Source organism: Cryptomeria japonica, chromosome 8 (genome assembly GCF_030272615.1).
Source record: "Cryptomeria japonica chromosome 8, Sugi_1.0, whole genome shotgun sequence".
NCBI classification, from domain to species: domain Eukaryota; kingdom Viridiplantae; phylum Streptophyta; class Pinopsida; order Cupressales; family Cupressaceae; genus Cryptomeria; species Cryptomeria japonica.
Window position 1 is genome coordinate 590,196,009 of NC_081412.1, and position 17,303 is coordinate 590,213,311.

A 17,303-nucleotide genomic window follows, 5' to 3' on the forward strand; every position below is an offset into this window, starting at 1 on the left:
TCAGCTTGCAAGAATACTCCTCTCGTTGTAGAACTACCGTCTCCTTTCTATTCTTCTCTAGCTTGAACAATCTCTTCTCCCCTTTGTTCTCATGCTACAAGACATATCCCTTTCTCCAATTCCTCTAGCTTAATTGCTACTCTTCCAATGTGAACACCTTTCTCCTCTGACCTCCTCCTACAAATAATTACTCCTTATTCCTTCCTCCTATACTCCTCCAAAGAATACCACCAACATCATTTGTTGGACTATTGCTCCATTAATCAATTGAAGCAATATACTAATGTTTTTGCATGACATCCAACACAAAGATATTATTTGAAGAGATTTAAACTTTGATCTCCAACATCGTAACCAAGTGGTCTTATCAATTGAGCACAACATTTTATAAATAATAAAATATAATAGATTGCCAATAATGGAATAGTTTGATGGTTACTCATGGAGTTTGATTCTTGCCATCAAGGTTCAAACACCTATTGGGGTGTTATTGCAATCTGTTCATGTTGGGGATGAGGTCCCTCATATGTGGCCTCAAGTGAACAAAACATTTATAAGAACAAAATAGAATATTTTAAACATCCACTAGGCTAAAAATAAGCTATGAGACAACAATTTGGAAATAAATTGTGGGGACATATAAATAATTAAAATAAATATAAATAGGGTTTTTGTTTTCTACAAGAAGCAACAACCATGAAAACAAACTGAAAGAGGTAATTCTATTACATGATCTTTCCCATTGGATTAATACAGGGATAATCCCATTTGATGAGACCAACGATCGGAGTTGTTGCCTAATTCGCGGTCCATCCTACATAGTTTGAAAATTGGAAAAATAACTTATATAGGGGGAAGAAGAGTACATCAACCACTAAGAAAGAATTCTACAAATGGTAGGTATATGGCCTAAGGTTGTTTTCAATGACACCATGAGAAAAAACAAAGACATGGATGAAGCAAAACAATAAATGGACGAGAAAATAGAATATTTACTTGAATGCATGCACCACAAATAGAAAAGAAATAAAGACATTATCTTGAGGAGTTCAACCCCACATGTGATCACCAACAAAAGGATTACATAGAAGCTAGTATTCATGAAGAGCCAAGATTCTTAATTCTCAATTAAGAACCAGCTCTTATCAAATCCATGTTGGACACAATGGATCATTGAGAGGGGGGTGAATCAATGATTTAAACACTTTTTCTTCAACAGGGGTATACCGGTAACATATAAAAACAAACTGTGTACAAACCGGTGGCTCAACCAGTGCAAACTAAGTGTGTGAAATGATTTGCTATAACATCAACATAACTCATACACAAGAATGCATCACACAACACCAAATATACGAGGAAAACCCAATGTGGGAAAAACCTCGGTAAGAATCGCTGCTTGAGATCTTCTGCTCCAATCTAGCCTCACAATGTAAAAGATCTGATTACAATTTTAGGGCACCAACCCAAGGAGCACCAACCCCTGCACAATTTATAGGCTACAACCTAAAGGAGCTACAACCCCCGCACTAAGCACCAACTTAGTGAAAACTATATAAAACTCAGTTACACAAATGAGATCCCTGTTGCAAAAGAAATTTTGCAACCTTACAATATTCTACTATGCCGGTTTCAACCTTACCGGTCTATGTTTCCTCCACGCACTCTGCAACTTTGCTTTGCTGCTGATTCTGACTTGCTAAGTCCCCTCTCACAATATCTTCACAATTCAACTCACACCGATCACTCTTTATCAAATGTCCTTCAAATTTTCACCTCTGTATCCTATGCTAACTTTGTCGATTTGTTCCTTACACCGGTTAACCCTGCTTCTCCTTACCGGTACAATCCTCTCTCATAAACACTTCAAGTGTTTATCTCTTCGTCTCTCAGACAACAATTTCACACTTACCTTCACTCATTAGCAACAACAATTGCAGTCTCAAGTCATCATATTTAATCTTGAGCTTTCTCGCCAAAAATCAATTCAAACTAAGGGCGGTTATGGTTTCTTTCTCCCAACCAAATCTTCATCGGATCTAATCCGATCTGCCTTGGATCAATCACCAACATTCGAGGAATGCATCTGTACGCATTTTCCAATATCCAATGCATATTTGCTAAAGATAGCAATCCCGACCATGATTTTCGGCCTTGAAATATGTCAACTCATTTATAACCCAGCTGTTTCATTCTCGAGGTCCTCTTGCAGTCTGATTTCTTTGCTTCGATCCAGGCGCCAACTACTCCCTGATCTTTCTCTGTCATTCATTCTTCCTCGAGCCGTACCAATCTGTTACCATCCCGTGATTTGTGGATGTTTCATTAATGTTGACTAACTGTTCCAACAACCATGTCGATGGAAACTTCACCGACCTCTGCATGCTTGCCACCTCAGCTCCACAAGGCATCACATCGGTCATACACTCAGCTCACCGACACAAGGTCGGTTTACACTTGAACATTCAACAAACTCATACCGACACAAACCCTTATCGGTGAGACCTCCTCTTCTTGCTAACCGGTAGTGCACACTACACCAGTAGCACATCTTCACCTTCGGTGGTTTGTGATCAATTTAACATTATGCCACTTCATCATAAACAAGCAGCCAACCTCCAAACCGGTTTATGCTCTACCGGTTATCACTCAACATGCTATACCACACATGCATCTCACCTCATACCGGTAAAGTCACTGATAGTCTCAATGACTACTTGTCTTCCACCATACCGGTTGACAAGCCTTCATGTTAATCGTCCTTATGCCGGTTCAATCTTATTCATACCGGTTTGTTCAATTTTCTTCATATCGGTTTGTTCAATCTTCTTCATACCGGTTGACATCAATGACAACTCAATGCCAATAATCCAATGTGAGACAAGCTAGTGGAAAATACCTACAAAAGCATGGAAAAAAGATGTGTGTTTTTTGCACTATTGGCACAATGAAATCAGAAAATTATTTTAGTATGGAGTTTGATGCATTCAAGGAAATTAGGGAAAACATGCCAATATCATGACAGTTTTATCTTGATATAGTTTCTTCAATGAGGAGACTATTGAGAAGTTGGGGATGTTCATCATCTCCTTGAAAAGGAAAAGGATTGAAATGCTGAAGAACAAAATGGCAAGGCTGGCTATCACATAGGCTATTTTTAGCCTTGTGGATGTTAAAAGTTAGTCATTCAAAGTACTCCATCCAAACAAAGTTTTCATGTTGAAATCGCCCAAGGAGACAAACAAAGCTCTGAGAATCCAATGAGAAGAGTAGTGCAGTGTGTGGATTTGGCAAAGTAGGTAAGTCAACTTGTGCCTAGAGTGAGACATTGGGTCATACATGATTGGGATTCTATCCAAAGGGACAATGGGCTATAGTGACTCCTTATACATAGGGTGAGCTCACTTGGAATACCAAGGATCTCGAGTTGAGTTGGGACTTGAGCCTTGAAGCAACGTGAAGAGATAGTTTTGGGCATTAATTTGAGGACAAGTTGTGTGCTTGGGATTAGCTTGAGACCAGTCTAGTGGGGTTGCATCTTGGAGAGTTGTTGAGGACCTATGGGGTGGTAATCCTTGTAAGAGGTGCGAGGGAAACACAATCGGAGTTTGACCCCATAGCCTAGGTAGTGAGAACAATATAGAATTGAACATTGTTGAAATCCAACCTTGGGCCTTTTATATCAATAAGGCTATTTGTTTTCTTGCATATTGGTCTCTCATGTGTGTGACTCTATTTTGGATTGCAAGCTATCCTTCATTGCATACTATATATTGTATCCATTTTCTTTAAAAAGCCTAGTGCTCACCGGTAAGCTAAGTACAAGATAACTAGTGCTGCATGGTTGGCCTTTAGCCCCATGAAAACATTGTTCACCTCGAAATAAATGTAATGTCCCTGCTAGTTAGGGACCACTATCGTGCAAAATAGATTGTTAGAATACAACAAACATATAAATATATAACTAATCTAAATTGCAATCTAACTTTAAAATACTTAATTAACATAATCATAAATTTTTATCTAATAAAAAGGATACGAATGCCATACAGAAGTATGTCCTTAGGCGACCGTGAAGCTCCCCTTCTTGGAACCCATCTTGGTTCCAAGCCCTCCAGGAAGTCGAAGGTGAATTCGACTCCTGTCTTGAATGTAATTTCTTACATCCAAGCCCTCTAGGAAATCGAAGATTAATTCGATTCCTGTCTTGGGTGTAACCTCTTACACCCAAGCCATCCAAGGAAGACCGTATGTCCATTCCTTGCCTTGGGTGATGCATCCCATCACCCAAGTCCTTAGAGAGGACTGGCCAAATCCATCTCTTCTTGGTTGAACTTAATCAACCAAGCCATACATATGCATATCAATGTTCAGTATATATACTGCCCTAGGGATTATCATAATCCCTCCTTTAGACTAAGGGAGTTTCCTCCCTGTAGCCTCCAACATGTGTTTACATTTATAATACATTTTGACAATTTATTACTATTTTCATTCCATAGTCCTACTTTTTATGTTAGCATGTATTCCTAATGTATTCTTTAACATATATATATCAAATGTGCCTTACCATCATTAACATACGCATTACATTTTCATTAATCACAACTATATTACATAATCATCCTTAATGTGTAGATTAGTATATTAATTACTTGCATCCATTAATATATACAATGATTACATTAACATATTCCTTACCTATATTCAATTATATATATATATATTAGTGAGCATTACATATTAACTAATTAAATACTTTACCTCTTACCTATTTGTTTGCAGCAGATGACCCACTCGGTGATTATCTCTGCCGCTCTCCCTCCCGTTCCTCCTCCTCCCCATTACCACCGCTGCCTTCCCCTTAATACCCCGTGAAGGGTTGTACCCCTCCACGGGTCCCCTTCCACATGAAGGGGTGCGGTGGTAATCGCAGGCTGCAATTACCGTCGCACCACTTCGTGCGGGGTGATCGGGGGGTCTTTTCATAGACTATTATGTTAGGGGTGGGTTACGTATCACCTTGCCCTTTTTAGAATATATTCAATAATGAACAATTTTATTATATATGTACATGTATAACAAATAACACTCCCTTTATTATATATATATTTAATATAATAAATAACACTTTCTTATTATATATATATATTAAATATATTACATATTAAATAACACTTTCCTTTACAATATATTAAATATATTTCTTCTATTTAATATATTACTTGTATTATCGTATTAATCATTTTATTTACAATGATCTTATTTAATTGATCCATATCTTACATTATTAAATAGCTTAACATCAGGTGATACCTTAGGGTTATCACAATAAATTTCTAGCTCAAAACCATTGTTCATGTTGCAAATAGATTGCAAGGTTAAAAAACACAAAATGAAATGTTTTACAACATGGGCTCATACTTAGCTTTATAAGATGAGCAATTTAAATTTTCTATATTTTTTAAGTTTTCACTATTTATTAATTGTCATACACATGCACAGTTTATTCCAGAAAACTCTCGCACATTCTATATGGACTGTGGAAAGCTCATGCCTAATATTAATGTTACCAAATGCAATTAGTCGTATATACATATTTGTAAGGTATGATGTCTCCTACACTGCTCAATCTAGATTATTTTTATTGGTTCCTTTAATAAAGCTTTCTCCAAATAAACATAAGTAGTTCTTTCAGAAAAAATTTAGTAGACTTACAGGAATACATCTGTGTGCTCAAGTTTCCGACTTCCTTCAATGGAAGACTCCTTATCTTGAACTTCATAAAGCAAAGAATTATCATCTGGAACTTGAATATGTCGTTTCCGAAATGATGCAACAATGACCTGGGCTATCCGTGTCAAAGCACTGCCTCCTGGTTTCTGATGCCGGTACAATAAAGTGCCTGAAAAGAAGAAAAATATTGCCACTGCCAAGGCCACAGTAGGAATTCCAAAACCCCACCCCCAGCCAACATTATCTTGGATCCAAACAAGGACACTGCTAGAGAGGAGAGCACCAATATTTATTGAAAAATAATACCAGTTGAAAAATGAACTCTTCTTTTTCTTTTCAACATCATCTGTCTCATCAAATTGGTCTGCTCCAAAAGATGATACACATGGGGTGATACCTCCAGTTCCTAATGCAACAAGGTAAAGTGCTAAGAAGAAAACACCAGTTTGTGCTGTGGATGCATTGTGATCATCATCAGAAACCTTGCACAGAGGCTTTAGACTGGGTGTAAATGCAGATATGGTTAGCAAGGTCATTCCCTGCAAAGGAAAGGAACATCTTCAGCTAATATGTGTTTCAATTTTTTAGATCATGATCATAATCCAAATTTTAAAACACGATTGAACAACATTCTCAAAGAGAAAACAATTGCAAGTATATGTGCAACAGATAGTTCAATAAACAAAAAAATAATGAAGAAACAAAAAAGACTTACAATAAAATAGATAGTAGAGAAAACAGCAATGGTCCAATATCGTCCCCAATATGAATCGGCCATAAAAGCCCCAATGAGAGGTGTAATGCTACATGTTCCAGCCCAATTGTTTACAGTATTGGCTGCAGTAGAGTTACCCTGATGGAAACACTTTATTAAATAGTTCACCATATTTATATTGATTCCACAGTATGCTAAGCTCACACAGCATTCATTTCCTACATCAATAAAAAAAGTTAGAAACCTTAAATATATGAAATCTCAATCACTGATATATAAAATAATCATCTCTCTCTGACTGTTGAATTTTAAAATCACATCTAAAAATTACCATTTACTTCGTAGTTAGTTTAAGTTCAAAAAGCAATGTTGAAAGATTTCTTATTATTTGTAACAAGATTAAATGGCATGTAATGTACCCAAAATGAATGGACAAGCCTTCCAGTTTCCTGATTTTTTCTTGATTGATGGATTTCCATGCATATCCACAGAACCATCTTGAGTTATTTCATCATTTGAATGCACCGAAAGAACCTCACTCTTTGTCTCCACTTTCTTAACCTGTAAAATATAAGCAAACAAGTTGAAGAACAGCAAAGGGAAAAAAATTTAAGTCCATTCAGAATTACATCATGTACAATTTCATTAAATGATCCTGAGAAAACCATATTTCCAGGTGATCAGAAATCTAATCCTAATTCTAATCTGTGGGAGCCTGAAAATTTTAATAATCGGTCATCTTTGACATCAACTCAGATGGAGAAAGACAATGAATCATAAATGGAAAAACTGCTAAGGACTTGCTCAAAGAAAGAATAGATCTTGGTATTATTTAAAAGTTAAGATATTATATATGTTGGTCTATTCATAGAGTTCTTTTCTCATCTATCTTATTGCCACTTTTCATCCGTGAAAGGAATCCAATATTGAGGAGGTCAACACCCAGGTGCCACCTATATGTGACAGTTAAGAATGTCACAATATAATAGTTGTTGCGTTAAATTATCATATTAACAAATAGAATGACATAAAAATACAGCATATAACTCATCATAAAAATACTAAATACACATAAAGCATTCAGTATTGTATCCATATATGGAGAAAGTTATACCCAATTTCTGTTTATGTGGGAAACTTATGCTACAATATGAATTGCAGAGCCATATAGATTACAAAGAAAGGCTCTACTAATTAGGTGTCTTGTAGTCTTTGTTTTGGGTCATCCTCCTCTTGATCTAAAGTAGTAAATCTGTTCAGGGACATGCTTAGCAATTTAGAATGGTGTCCTAAAATTGCTCAAAATTAACACATCAATTGGGATTTTGAAAACATGAAAATCCATGCAAAACACATTGAGTCCGATGGCCTATATGCTGGTTTATGGCATCACATGGATTTTGGTTTGTGATATCGATTCTAAAAACTGTTGAAATCTTGCATAGTAAGACATGGTTCTTAAACTTGAATGACATTTAGGACCTAAGTCTATCCTACAGGGATTTATATTTTTCCCTAGTTTATTAAAGAATATCTCTGACTTTCATTAGACTTTTGAAATTGTTCTACATAAGTTGTAGCTTGATTTTGCCCATGTAGCATGGAAGAAGCAGGGATGAAATGAATAACAGATATTGAAAGAAAAGTGACACTTGGAGACATGGTATTATAATACAACTATCATATGATGTAGCTACTTGTCAATTTTATGATATGTGTAGAAAACAGGCATGGCTCTTGCTAATGACTTGTTTCTGGTCAGTAATTAGATGTTTGAAAGTTGTAGAGAAGAACAACTAACAACCACATGAAATCCATAATGATTTCCAAAAGAGAATAAGGAATCGAGAATTCCTGTTGAGTGACAACCCATAATGTTTTCATACATTCGAGATGAATTTGCTCAAATGAGAGCATCAATAGTTTTAACACAAAAAAATGAACAACATTTTTAACGTTGAGAAGTAATACATAATGATAAAGATATAGAAATGGTGATATTGGATCATAGGCAATGGCTTCTTAAAGACAAGAGGGTTTCTGTAGACACTGATGTAGGAGAAGATTTCAACCAGAGCATTTAGACTAGTTGCACAAAAAATGTTTGCAATTATGATCATCACTATGTATTTTTTACATGGCCAGCTAATGGAAGTATCAGTAAAGTTATCAAGGGCCTTTTGGACCCTAAAATAATAAAGAAATTTGAGAGAGACAAACACAAGTTGCAATAATTTAAACACAAAATAATATGTGCTTCATGTTTTTCAATCATGTTAATCACACTATATAGGAGTTTAATCTTCTACATTGTAGGAAACTCTCAAAACAACTTTCCTAAATACATTGAGTTGTTTTAACAACTCGATATAAATAAATATTCATACCACCAATATAATAACCTATTAAACAAACTCTAACAAACCTAAAAAATAATTATTATATGCATCCTATAAATGATGCAATATTCCTAACACCCCCCCATATTGCATCATTCTCCAAATGAGGACAAGTAGACCAACAATACTTGATGACCACATTCAGTTCATCATAAGGTATGAGTAGAGACATACACATCTACTTATGACAAGCAATAGTGAAACTAGCCTAACTATGCTTATTATAATTTCACCCGAGGATAGGGACAAACACTTCTATCCACGAAACCAAGCAATGGGGACAAACACATGTATCCAACATCAAAGTTATGAACATGGATACACACATCTGCTTGCAAAAATTATGATTAGGGACAAACAAATCTAATCATAATAGTCAACTTTTGTGATTGGGGACAAACACTTCCAATCGCTTACACCATCTTGTGAATAGGGACACACACATCCATTCACAAACAACCAACAATTCTATTGACGTGTTTTTTATGACCACGTCTAACACAGAATAAAGTTGCCTAACGGTCACTTCACTCTCTCTTGATCAAAGTACGATTGCATGCTAAGATTGCAAGAAGTTCAAACAATCGACTCCAAGGTTCCTTCAATGCGTGGACGTGACTCAGTTGGCTGATGTGATTGCTGGTAATCCAAGGGGCCTTACGTTTGCATCATTCCTTCACCTCTTTGTTGTGGCTGGAACTCCATTATCGGATATGGCAATTCTGTGATGCTATTGCTTCAAACGGACTAAAATGAACTGAAAGAAAAGGGAAAAGGTTCAGAAGGATCTAAATCTACTCCTAAGGGCAGTGATAACAATTAATAGTGCTCTGGTGGACAAATTTCAAATAAACCAAGCTTTGCTTTGCCAAGTTCAACTACAACTTCGCAAGAACCGATGCAATCTTTTGAGGATATTGAAGGATTTTCAAATCGAGAAAGTGCGTTTGAATACCCAAAACGGCGCAATCCAAACGACTGTCCACAACCGAACTTAGCACAAGTTTAGTGGCTCAGGCTAACTTTACACTACAACTTACAATCAACAAGATACAAAAAGTATGAACCATGGAAATTCATCAGACACCATTACATTCTCCATTGAAATCAAAGCACTTTACTACTTCTAATCTAAGTGAGGAAGGTGAAACCATGCAAGTTTTGAAAAAATAACTCAAGTGGACACCATCAGAGAACAATGTTTCACTATTATTTTCTCAAAAACTTATCACAACAATTTCATACAAAGCTCCCTTCTTTACAAATGAGAGGGGGCATCCCTTATATAGGCTTCAAGCCCTGGCTACATGCAAAACCCTAATTAGGGTTTTCCCTAAAAGATTCTCCACTCAAGATGCAACAAGGTGGGAATCTCCAATTAATAACCCATCATGCCCATATACAATTAATTCAAAAGTACCCAAAATAGCTTCCATTGCGCATTAAATGCACCACCTCCTTCAAATTCGCCCAACATGTGTTGAATATTCATCCATGCAAAAATCACCCCATTATGTCATAAATGCTCCATCATTTCCACATGCGGCGGCTGCATGCAAAAGGAATCTGCCATAAATTCAACATGCAATGACCAGGTTGCCATTTGGTCAAATATTCCGGCAATGAATGCGCCACCATACTGCCATGCATTCAATAGATCCTCGCCATGCAAATGGACTCTGTCGTCGTATATCCACTCCTGCACATCTGGAATTGTTGGAGAGGGAAGATTCGATTCAGGAAGAATTTTCTTGAAGTCTCCTCAACTTTCCTTGCTTGAAGAAGGTTTTTCATCAATTTTGCACATTTCCTATTTTTTAGGAAAATTTCCAAATTAGGGTTCCACGGTCCAGGAGAGAGAAAATTCTCCTACGAATCCAAATCTGCAAAACTTTTGAAATTTGGATGTGATTTGATGCCCGAGAATGGATTTTTCAAATTTTTCCCTAGAGGGGAAATTTCTTGTTCAGTTCATCCCCGATTCCTTCCTTGCCTTAGAAATTTTATGTTCAATTCATCCTTGGGTGTATTTCTTCCTTGCTTGGAATTTTGTCCCGAAGGAAGGAATTTCCAATACTTAGCCAAATTTTCATCTTTCCTGGAATTTTGCCCTGAAGGAAGGAATTTCCAACACTTAGCCAAATTTTCACATTTCCAAGAATTCCGTCGTGAAGGAAGGAATTTCCGACACTTAGGCCAAATTTTCACCTTTTTCAGGAACTCTGTCATGAAGGAAGGAATTTCCAACACTTTGTGAATTGTCCATGTCTCCTTTTCAACATCCCTATTTTTAGGGATCCTCCTAAAATTTAAGAGTCAGTTCATTGGATGGAGAATTCTGCCACGATTCCGAATCTATAAAATTTTCTCCACTCTGTCGAGATTCGATGTCTAAAAATAGCAAATTAAAAAATTTGCCCAAGGGGAATTTTTTGCTTTTATTCCTCCTTGACTCCTTGGATTCCATGCCTTAGGCAAAATTTCAAATTTTTTTTTGCTTGAGTGAAATTTTTTCACCATGCCAAGGATTCATGAATTTTCCCTCTGTGAATGCATTTCTGGTTTTGGCACCCTAGCCCTGACCTAGGCGCATTTTGGAGATGTCCATGGAGAGGTGGAAAATTCCACTTGTGAATTCATTCTAGGTTTTAGCGCCCCAGCCCTGACTTGGGCACATTTTGGCCATGTCCATGGAGAGGTGGATTTTTGCACTTGTGAATGACTTCATGAATTCAACGCCCTAGCCCATACCTGGGCGCATTTTGGCCATGTCCATGGAGAGGTGGATTTTTGCACTATTTCAGGCTCTTCGTCAAGATATATATATGAAATATAACATTTAAGTGTAAGAAAGGATCCTTTCTTATACTTTAAGTTATATTTCATATATATTGTCAGGATGTTTGAGAGTGGTTTCAGGTCCATAGGAATCATAATGCAAATTCTGGATTTTGGAAGATCTTCCAAATTTCCAGACTTAGTCAAATTTTAGGCCATTTTCGGATCAGGTTGACATTGGTGGATTGATGTGAATTTCTGGACTTGGATGATTTTGCATGCTTTCTTCTTCTGGAATAGGAGTTCCAAACTTAACCATTTTTGATCCAACTTGTCTGCCTTCTGACTTTTCCGGATTTAGAAATGGTCTTCAGGAACGTTCAATCTTCAGCGTATTCAGAGATATTCAGCTTTCAGTGTTTTCCTGTGAAGATCCTACCAAAAATAGATTTTCCCAAATAGTAAGTGTTTCAAAATGTCAAGGTTTGGGCAAAATAGGTCAGAAAAGCACTTACTAAAAATAGAACCTACTAAAAATAGTAAGTTTGATTTTTGGCAAAATTAGACCAATCCGAGACTTAGTAAAATCCCTAAAAAATAGGAACTTTCTAAAAATAGAAAGTTGCTCCGTTTTGGCTCAAATTTTACTAGGAGGTTCCTTGAAGGGTCCTAATTCCAGTCGTATGTTCATTTTTTTCAAAACCCTAACAGAAACCCCCTAAAATCTAGGACAAAAGGCAGAAACCCTAAAAAGGGACAAAACAGGCCCTAGACTTCACCAAACTCGCTCAAACGAAAAGCAGACTTGATCAATTTGACCCCCGAACACTTGCAAAGCAAAGAGACTGACGAGACTGCCGCGAAAAGACCCAAAAAACAAAGCCAAAAGACCGGCAGGGCCTAAAAGGAAGGGGGTCCCCATTTGCAATGGGGTGATGTGTGAAAACGTCACAACAGGACACACATCCAATCATAAATACAAACTTTTGATTTGATTTAGAAAATATATTCCTCCTCACTCATTTCGTGTGGAGGGTCTTCAATAGCCACTTCAAAAAGGCATTCTTCGTCATCATCTACAGCCAATGCCTTATCTATATTTAGCCTTCCATCAAGGAGATCCTTGGCACATTGAATGCAATTCATAATAATGTGTCTCTTTTTCTAGCAATAGTAGCACAAAATCCCATCCTTGAAAAAATCAGATTCCCTTTGATGTAGAAGAACTAGATTTAACGAAACAGTTAGGCTTGTTTTTCCCAACATTGTAGTTTCCTCTATAGTTGAGTTCATTTTCTTAGATCTAAAGTAGATATTCTATCTTCTAGGCTAGTATCTACTTTGTTAAATGTGAATACAATATTACCATAACTAGGAGGCATACTTGTTGACGGGTGTTTTGTGACCACACCAACACAGAATAAAGTTTCCAAAGGACACTCTATCCTCTCTTGAGCAAAATCTCGTGTATGCTAAGATTGCGAAAGATCATACAAGTGACTCCAAGGTTCCTACTACAAACATGCGACTTTATCTTGGTTATGAGCTTGTTTGGCTTCATGTATACTAATAACACAAAGGAACTTACGTTTGAATCATTCTTCACTTCTTCTGCAATGCTAGCTGGAACTTCTTCATCGGATATTGCAATCTCATGATGCTTCTTCTTCGAATGGACATGACTGAAATGAACTAAAATTAAAGGGGAAAGGGTTAGAAGGATCTAAATCTACTCCTAAGGACAATGATATCAATGGATAGTGCTCTAATGGATGAATTCTAAATAAACCAAGCTCTACTTCGCCAAGATCAACTACAACTCCACAAGAACTAGTGCAATCTTCCAAGGGTTATGCAAAGAATTTTCATATCATAATGAACAACATCATAACGAACAATGCACATTTAAAGATTAAAGTTAAGCATCCATATAAAAGGCTTAGGTTAACTTTACACTGCAACTTATAATCAATAAGATGTAAAAAGTATGAGCCACGGAAATTCATCAAACACCATCGCATTCTCCATTAAAACCAAAGTACTTCATCTAACAATTGAGAAATTGGAAGAACACCATGCAACAAGTTGAAATAAACATGAATCCACCATATCTTCAATGAAATCAAATATTATTTCTCCAAGTCTTACAACAATGTTTTACCCTTCTCCTACTCTCCTTCTACTCTAAGGAGAAAGAGCTCTCTACAACTAATGAGCTAACTATCTAATGAATTACAAATGAGAAGGCATGGCCTTTTATAGAGATCCTCCCACAAATGAACGACCAAGATTGATTTGAAATCAAGGGCCAAGATTACACCATGCAAACCCTAATTAGGGTTTGACCAAGAATGACCCTTGAGGTGCAAGGTAGTGGGTCTGGCAATTAATGAAGCATCAAGCCCACTAAGCATTTAATAGCTCATCACTTAGAATAGCACACCCACTAAGCATTTAATAGCCAATCACTTAGAATAGTGCACCCATTATCCCTCTCTCTGGCGGCAAATGCAATGAATCGGGTCATGATAGTTTGGAGACATTTGATTAGCTAGAGAAGGTGATAGGGCGCCACCTTCGCATGTTGGGCACCACGTGGACCCGATGACTCATCACGAGTAATATTCCATTTTGACTGATTGTGATGGAGTATATTCCCAAATTGCATCATTTGGACCAAGGTTCTAACGTTGATCAACTCTTTTGAAATTATCCTTGATCATTTTCTTCTTTCCACGTACTTGCTTGGGAATTCACCTTCTCGAATTGGACTTCCTTGTCGACGATCCAGTCATTCTTGAAAACTTTCATACTTGAACTGGATCTCAAGAACTTTGAAAGTCTTCCTTAGACATCTGGAACTGAAATTCTTCCTCGTTTTTTCCTAACTGAGATCCTGGATTTCTGGAGGAAATTCAAGATAGTTGTAAATTCTTCTCATTTGTACTTGATTGAATCCTGAGGCCTTTGAAATGGCATTCTCTGGTATTGGAATTCTTTTATGCTTTTCGAGACTCCTTGGAATGATGCCCTAGAACTGGAGAGATGAATCTTTGATGCCCCCATTTTGTCCTTTGACTTGCCAAATGCCATATCAAAGACTTTACCTCAAGCTTTAAATTCCATGCCTCATGTCATTTCTCCACCTTGAGGGCATATGAGATAGGGGGAAGGAATTTTCAATGCCTTAGCCAAATTTCCATGTCTTGAGAACTTGAGCGCACTTGGAGCTTGGAGAAGGGATTTCTCCATACTTAGTCGAATTTCCATGCCTTGAGAATGATTGGGCGAACATGAGATGACATGAAGGATTTTTCCAACACTTAGTCAAATATTGAGTTTCCATACCTTCTGGAATGCTTGAGTGAATATTACGCTTGGAGGAGGAATTTTCAAACACAGCGCCAAAATTCCTACTTCTTGACTTGTATTAACTTTCAGAGCGCAAATTAGAGGCTAAGAATGTTGTCACTGAGAGAGAATCTTGACACTGCCACAAACTGCCTCCTTGAGTGCAAATAAGGCCTTGAGGAGGATTTTGTTCTTGGGGACAAAATCCTTTTGATGTACTGAACTACTTCATTGGGCGCAATTTAGGGGTGGAGGAGGAATTTTCTATGAGCACAAATCCACCTTGGACGATGATATCATCCACTCAACGAAGTCCTCTTCTCAACATCCAAAGTCTTGCTCCCCATAATTTACCTGAAAAAGACAAGGAAACATTGTGAAGTACAAGTATCAATCAAGTTCATTGTTAGCAAAATGCAAAGTTCGAAGGACAAAGCAATAAGCACAATGCATTTCTCAATACATCAAAACACTAATTCTCAACTTCATGACAATATTAAGACTATATACTCTTTAAAATCCATTCCATACTTAAGCATTTCATCACCTCCAAAGGCAAAAACCCAAACCAACAAGACCTTATAACTCATTCCTTAGGGTCGGGAGACGACATTGACTACAAAAGACTTGGTTTATTCAACAAAAGAGGGGGTTCCCATTTGTAATGGGGTGATGTGTGAAAATGTCACAACATCTAGCGCCAATTCGAATAAATGTACAACTCCCATAAACCAAAATAAAAATAAAAATCGATTGCAAGGAAGAACACTATCAAAGCTATGCATACTTGACAAAAGGTACAAATCCCATAAACCAAACTACACTACCATAATACCTTTGAGAATTTTTGTCCTCATTTTTTAATTTTAAAAAATGTGGCAACCCTGACAAAATTTTGCTCAAAATGTGTCGTTTTTGTCTCCAAGGCACATTTTACGAGGTGCAAAACTCACATTTGTTAGTATCAAATCATTGGGGGGTGCCTTTGTAATATTCCCCTTAATTTTTTTTTGTTTTTAGCAAAAAGAGTTATAAGCAAACACCATAACCCGTTAAGGTTAGAAAAATAATCCAAACTGTTGAAAGGGAACTCTTCCACCTTTTGTTCACCGAGAGCCCAATCTGGGATGGTGAGAGCATATGGTGTTTCGGGGATCGTTAGCACCATAAATCAAACTGAAATTACAATGCACGGACGGCAAGCCAACCCCTTCTTCTTATCCAACAAGACAGAAACTGAACTCTTGGCAGTAAACTAGCCAAGGGAAATAACAAGAAACTGAAACTCAATCACTCTACCGTGTATTTCAGTGGGAGGACACTACATTAAGCTATCACTCTACCGCATATTTCAGCTGGAGGACAATTGCATAAAACTTATCACTCGACCACTTATTCAGTGGGAGGACTGAGTACATAAACTGAATTACAAAGAAAGAAGGCGGCTAAGCCAGCCTCTTCCACTTATGCAGTGGGAATTACAAATAAGAACAACAAGAATGATTGATCAGTACTACTGAAACAATCTTACAAAATAGAGATATGAGATAAGATAAGAAGCCTAATGCTGATCTCAAACAATCCACTATCAAAATCACACCACACTTGAACACTACTGCTGTTCTAATTCTGCAAGCTAGAAAACACACTATCCAGCCACTACTGGAAACACCAAAACACTCAAAACTTTCTCAAAACTAACCGGAATCACACCAAATAAAATGCAAATGACTAATATAACATAGGCAACCAATCCAATACCTCAAACTCGCAACTTGGAAGCCCCGAATGTGTTGCATGCATCCCAAGGTAAGTCTGAAAATGGCGCTACAACAACAAACTTCGATTTGCAACCAAAAATTGTGATGACCACCAAAAGCCATGCCAAGATAGGAGAATGATTGTCCTCCCAATACGCTTCCAAAGAGTCGATACCCAAAACGATGCAATCACTTGGTCAAGAGGTATGAGCAAAATATGGTTTCAGCAACTCCACGACCAGTAACAAGGAAACACTCCAAAATCCACACAAAACTCTCGACAATTTGTAGAACACTCACGGACAACACTGGAATTACAGGAACACAGCTAGGTAATATCTTCCAAGTATGAAACTAAGACTTAGCTAGGAAGCCACACTTCGAAGCTCAGATTTTCAATCGCCAAACCGACAGCATAACAATGCAATTTCATAAGATATCCAAATGGGAGGCCAAGCACCTGTATTTATAGTTTTTTCCTCTGAAATTCAAATGTAAATGCTCCCAAATTCACCTCTCCAATTTGCATTTCATTTCACTCTCACATGGCATCCAAATGACATT

General features: G+C 37.2%; 1 protein-coding gene across 4 annotated transcripts in view; it reads right to left on the minus strand.

Annotated features, from left to right (window-relative positions):
• LOC131029918 (protein NRT1/ PTR FAMILY 8.1) overlaps positions 1-17,303 on the minus strand; it is a 139,362-nt gene that overhangs the window by 50,107 nt on the left and 71,952 nt on the right. For all 4 annotated transcript variants that reach the window (XM_059209858.1, XM_057960597.2, XM_057960598.2 and 1 more), the window contains 3 exons: positions 6,871-7,012; positions 6,452-6,669; positions 5,719-6,275 (listed from right to left, as the gene is read on the minus strand). In XM_059209858.1, coding sequence (XP_059065841.1) covers positions 5,719-6,275; positions 6,452-6,669; positions 6,871-7,012 — 917 coding nt within the window. The remainder of the gene's footprint in view (positions 1-5,718; positions 6,276-6,451; positions 6,670-6,870; positions 7,013-17,303) is intronic.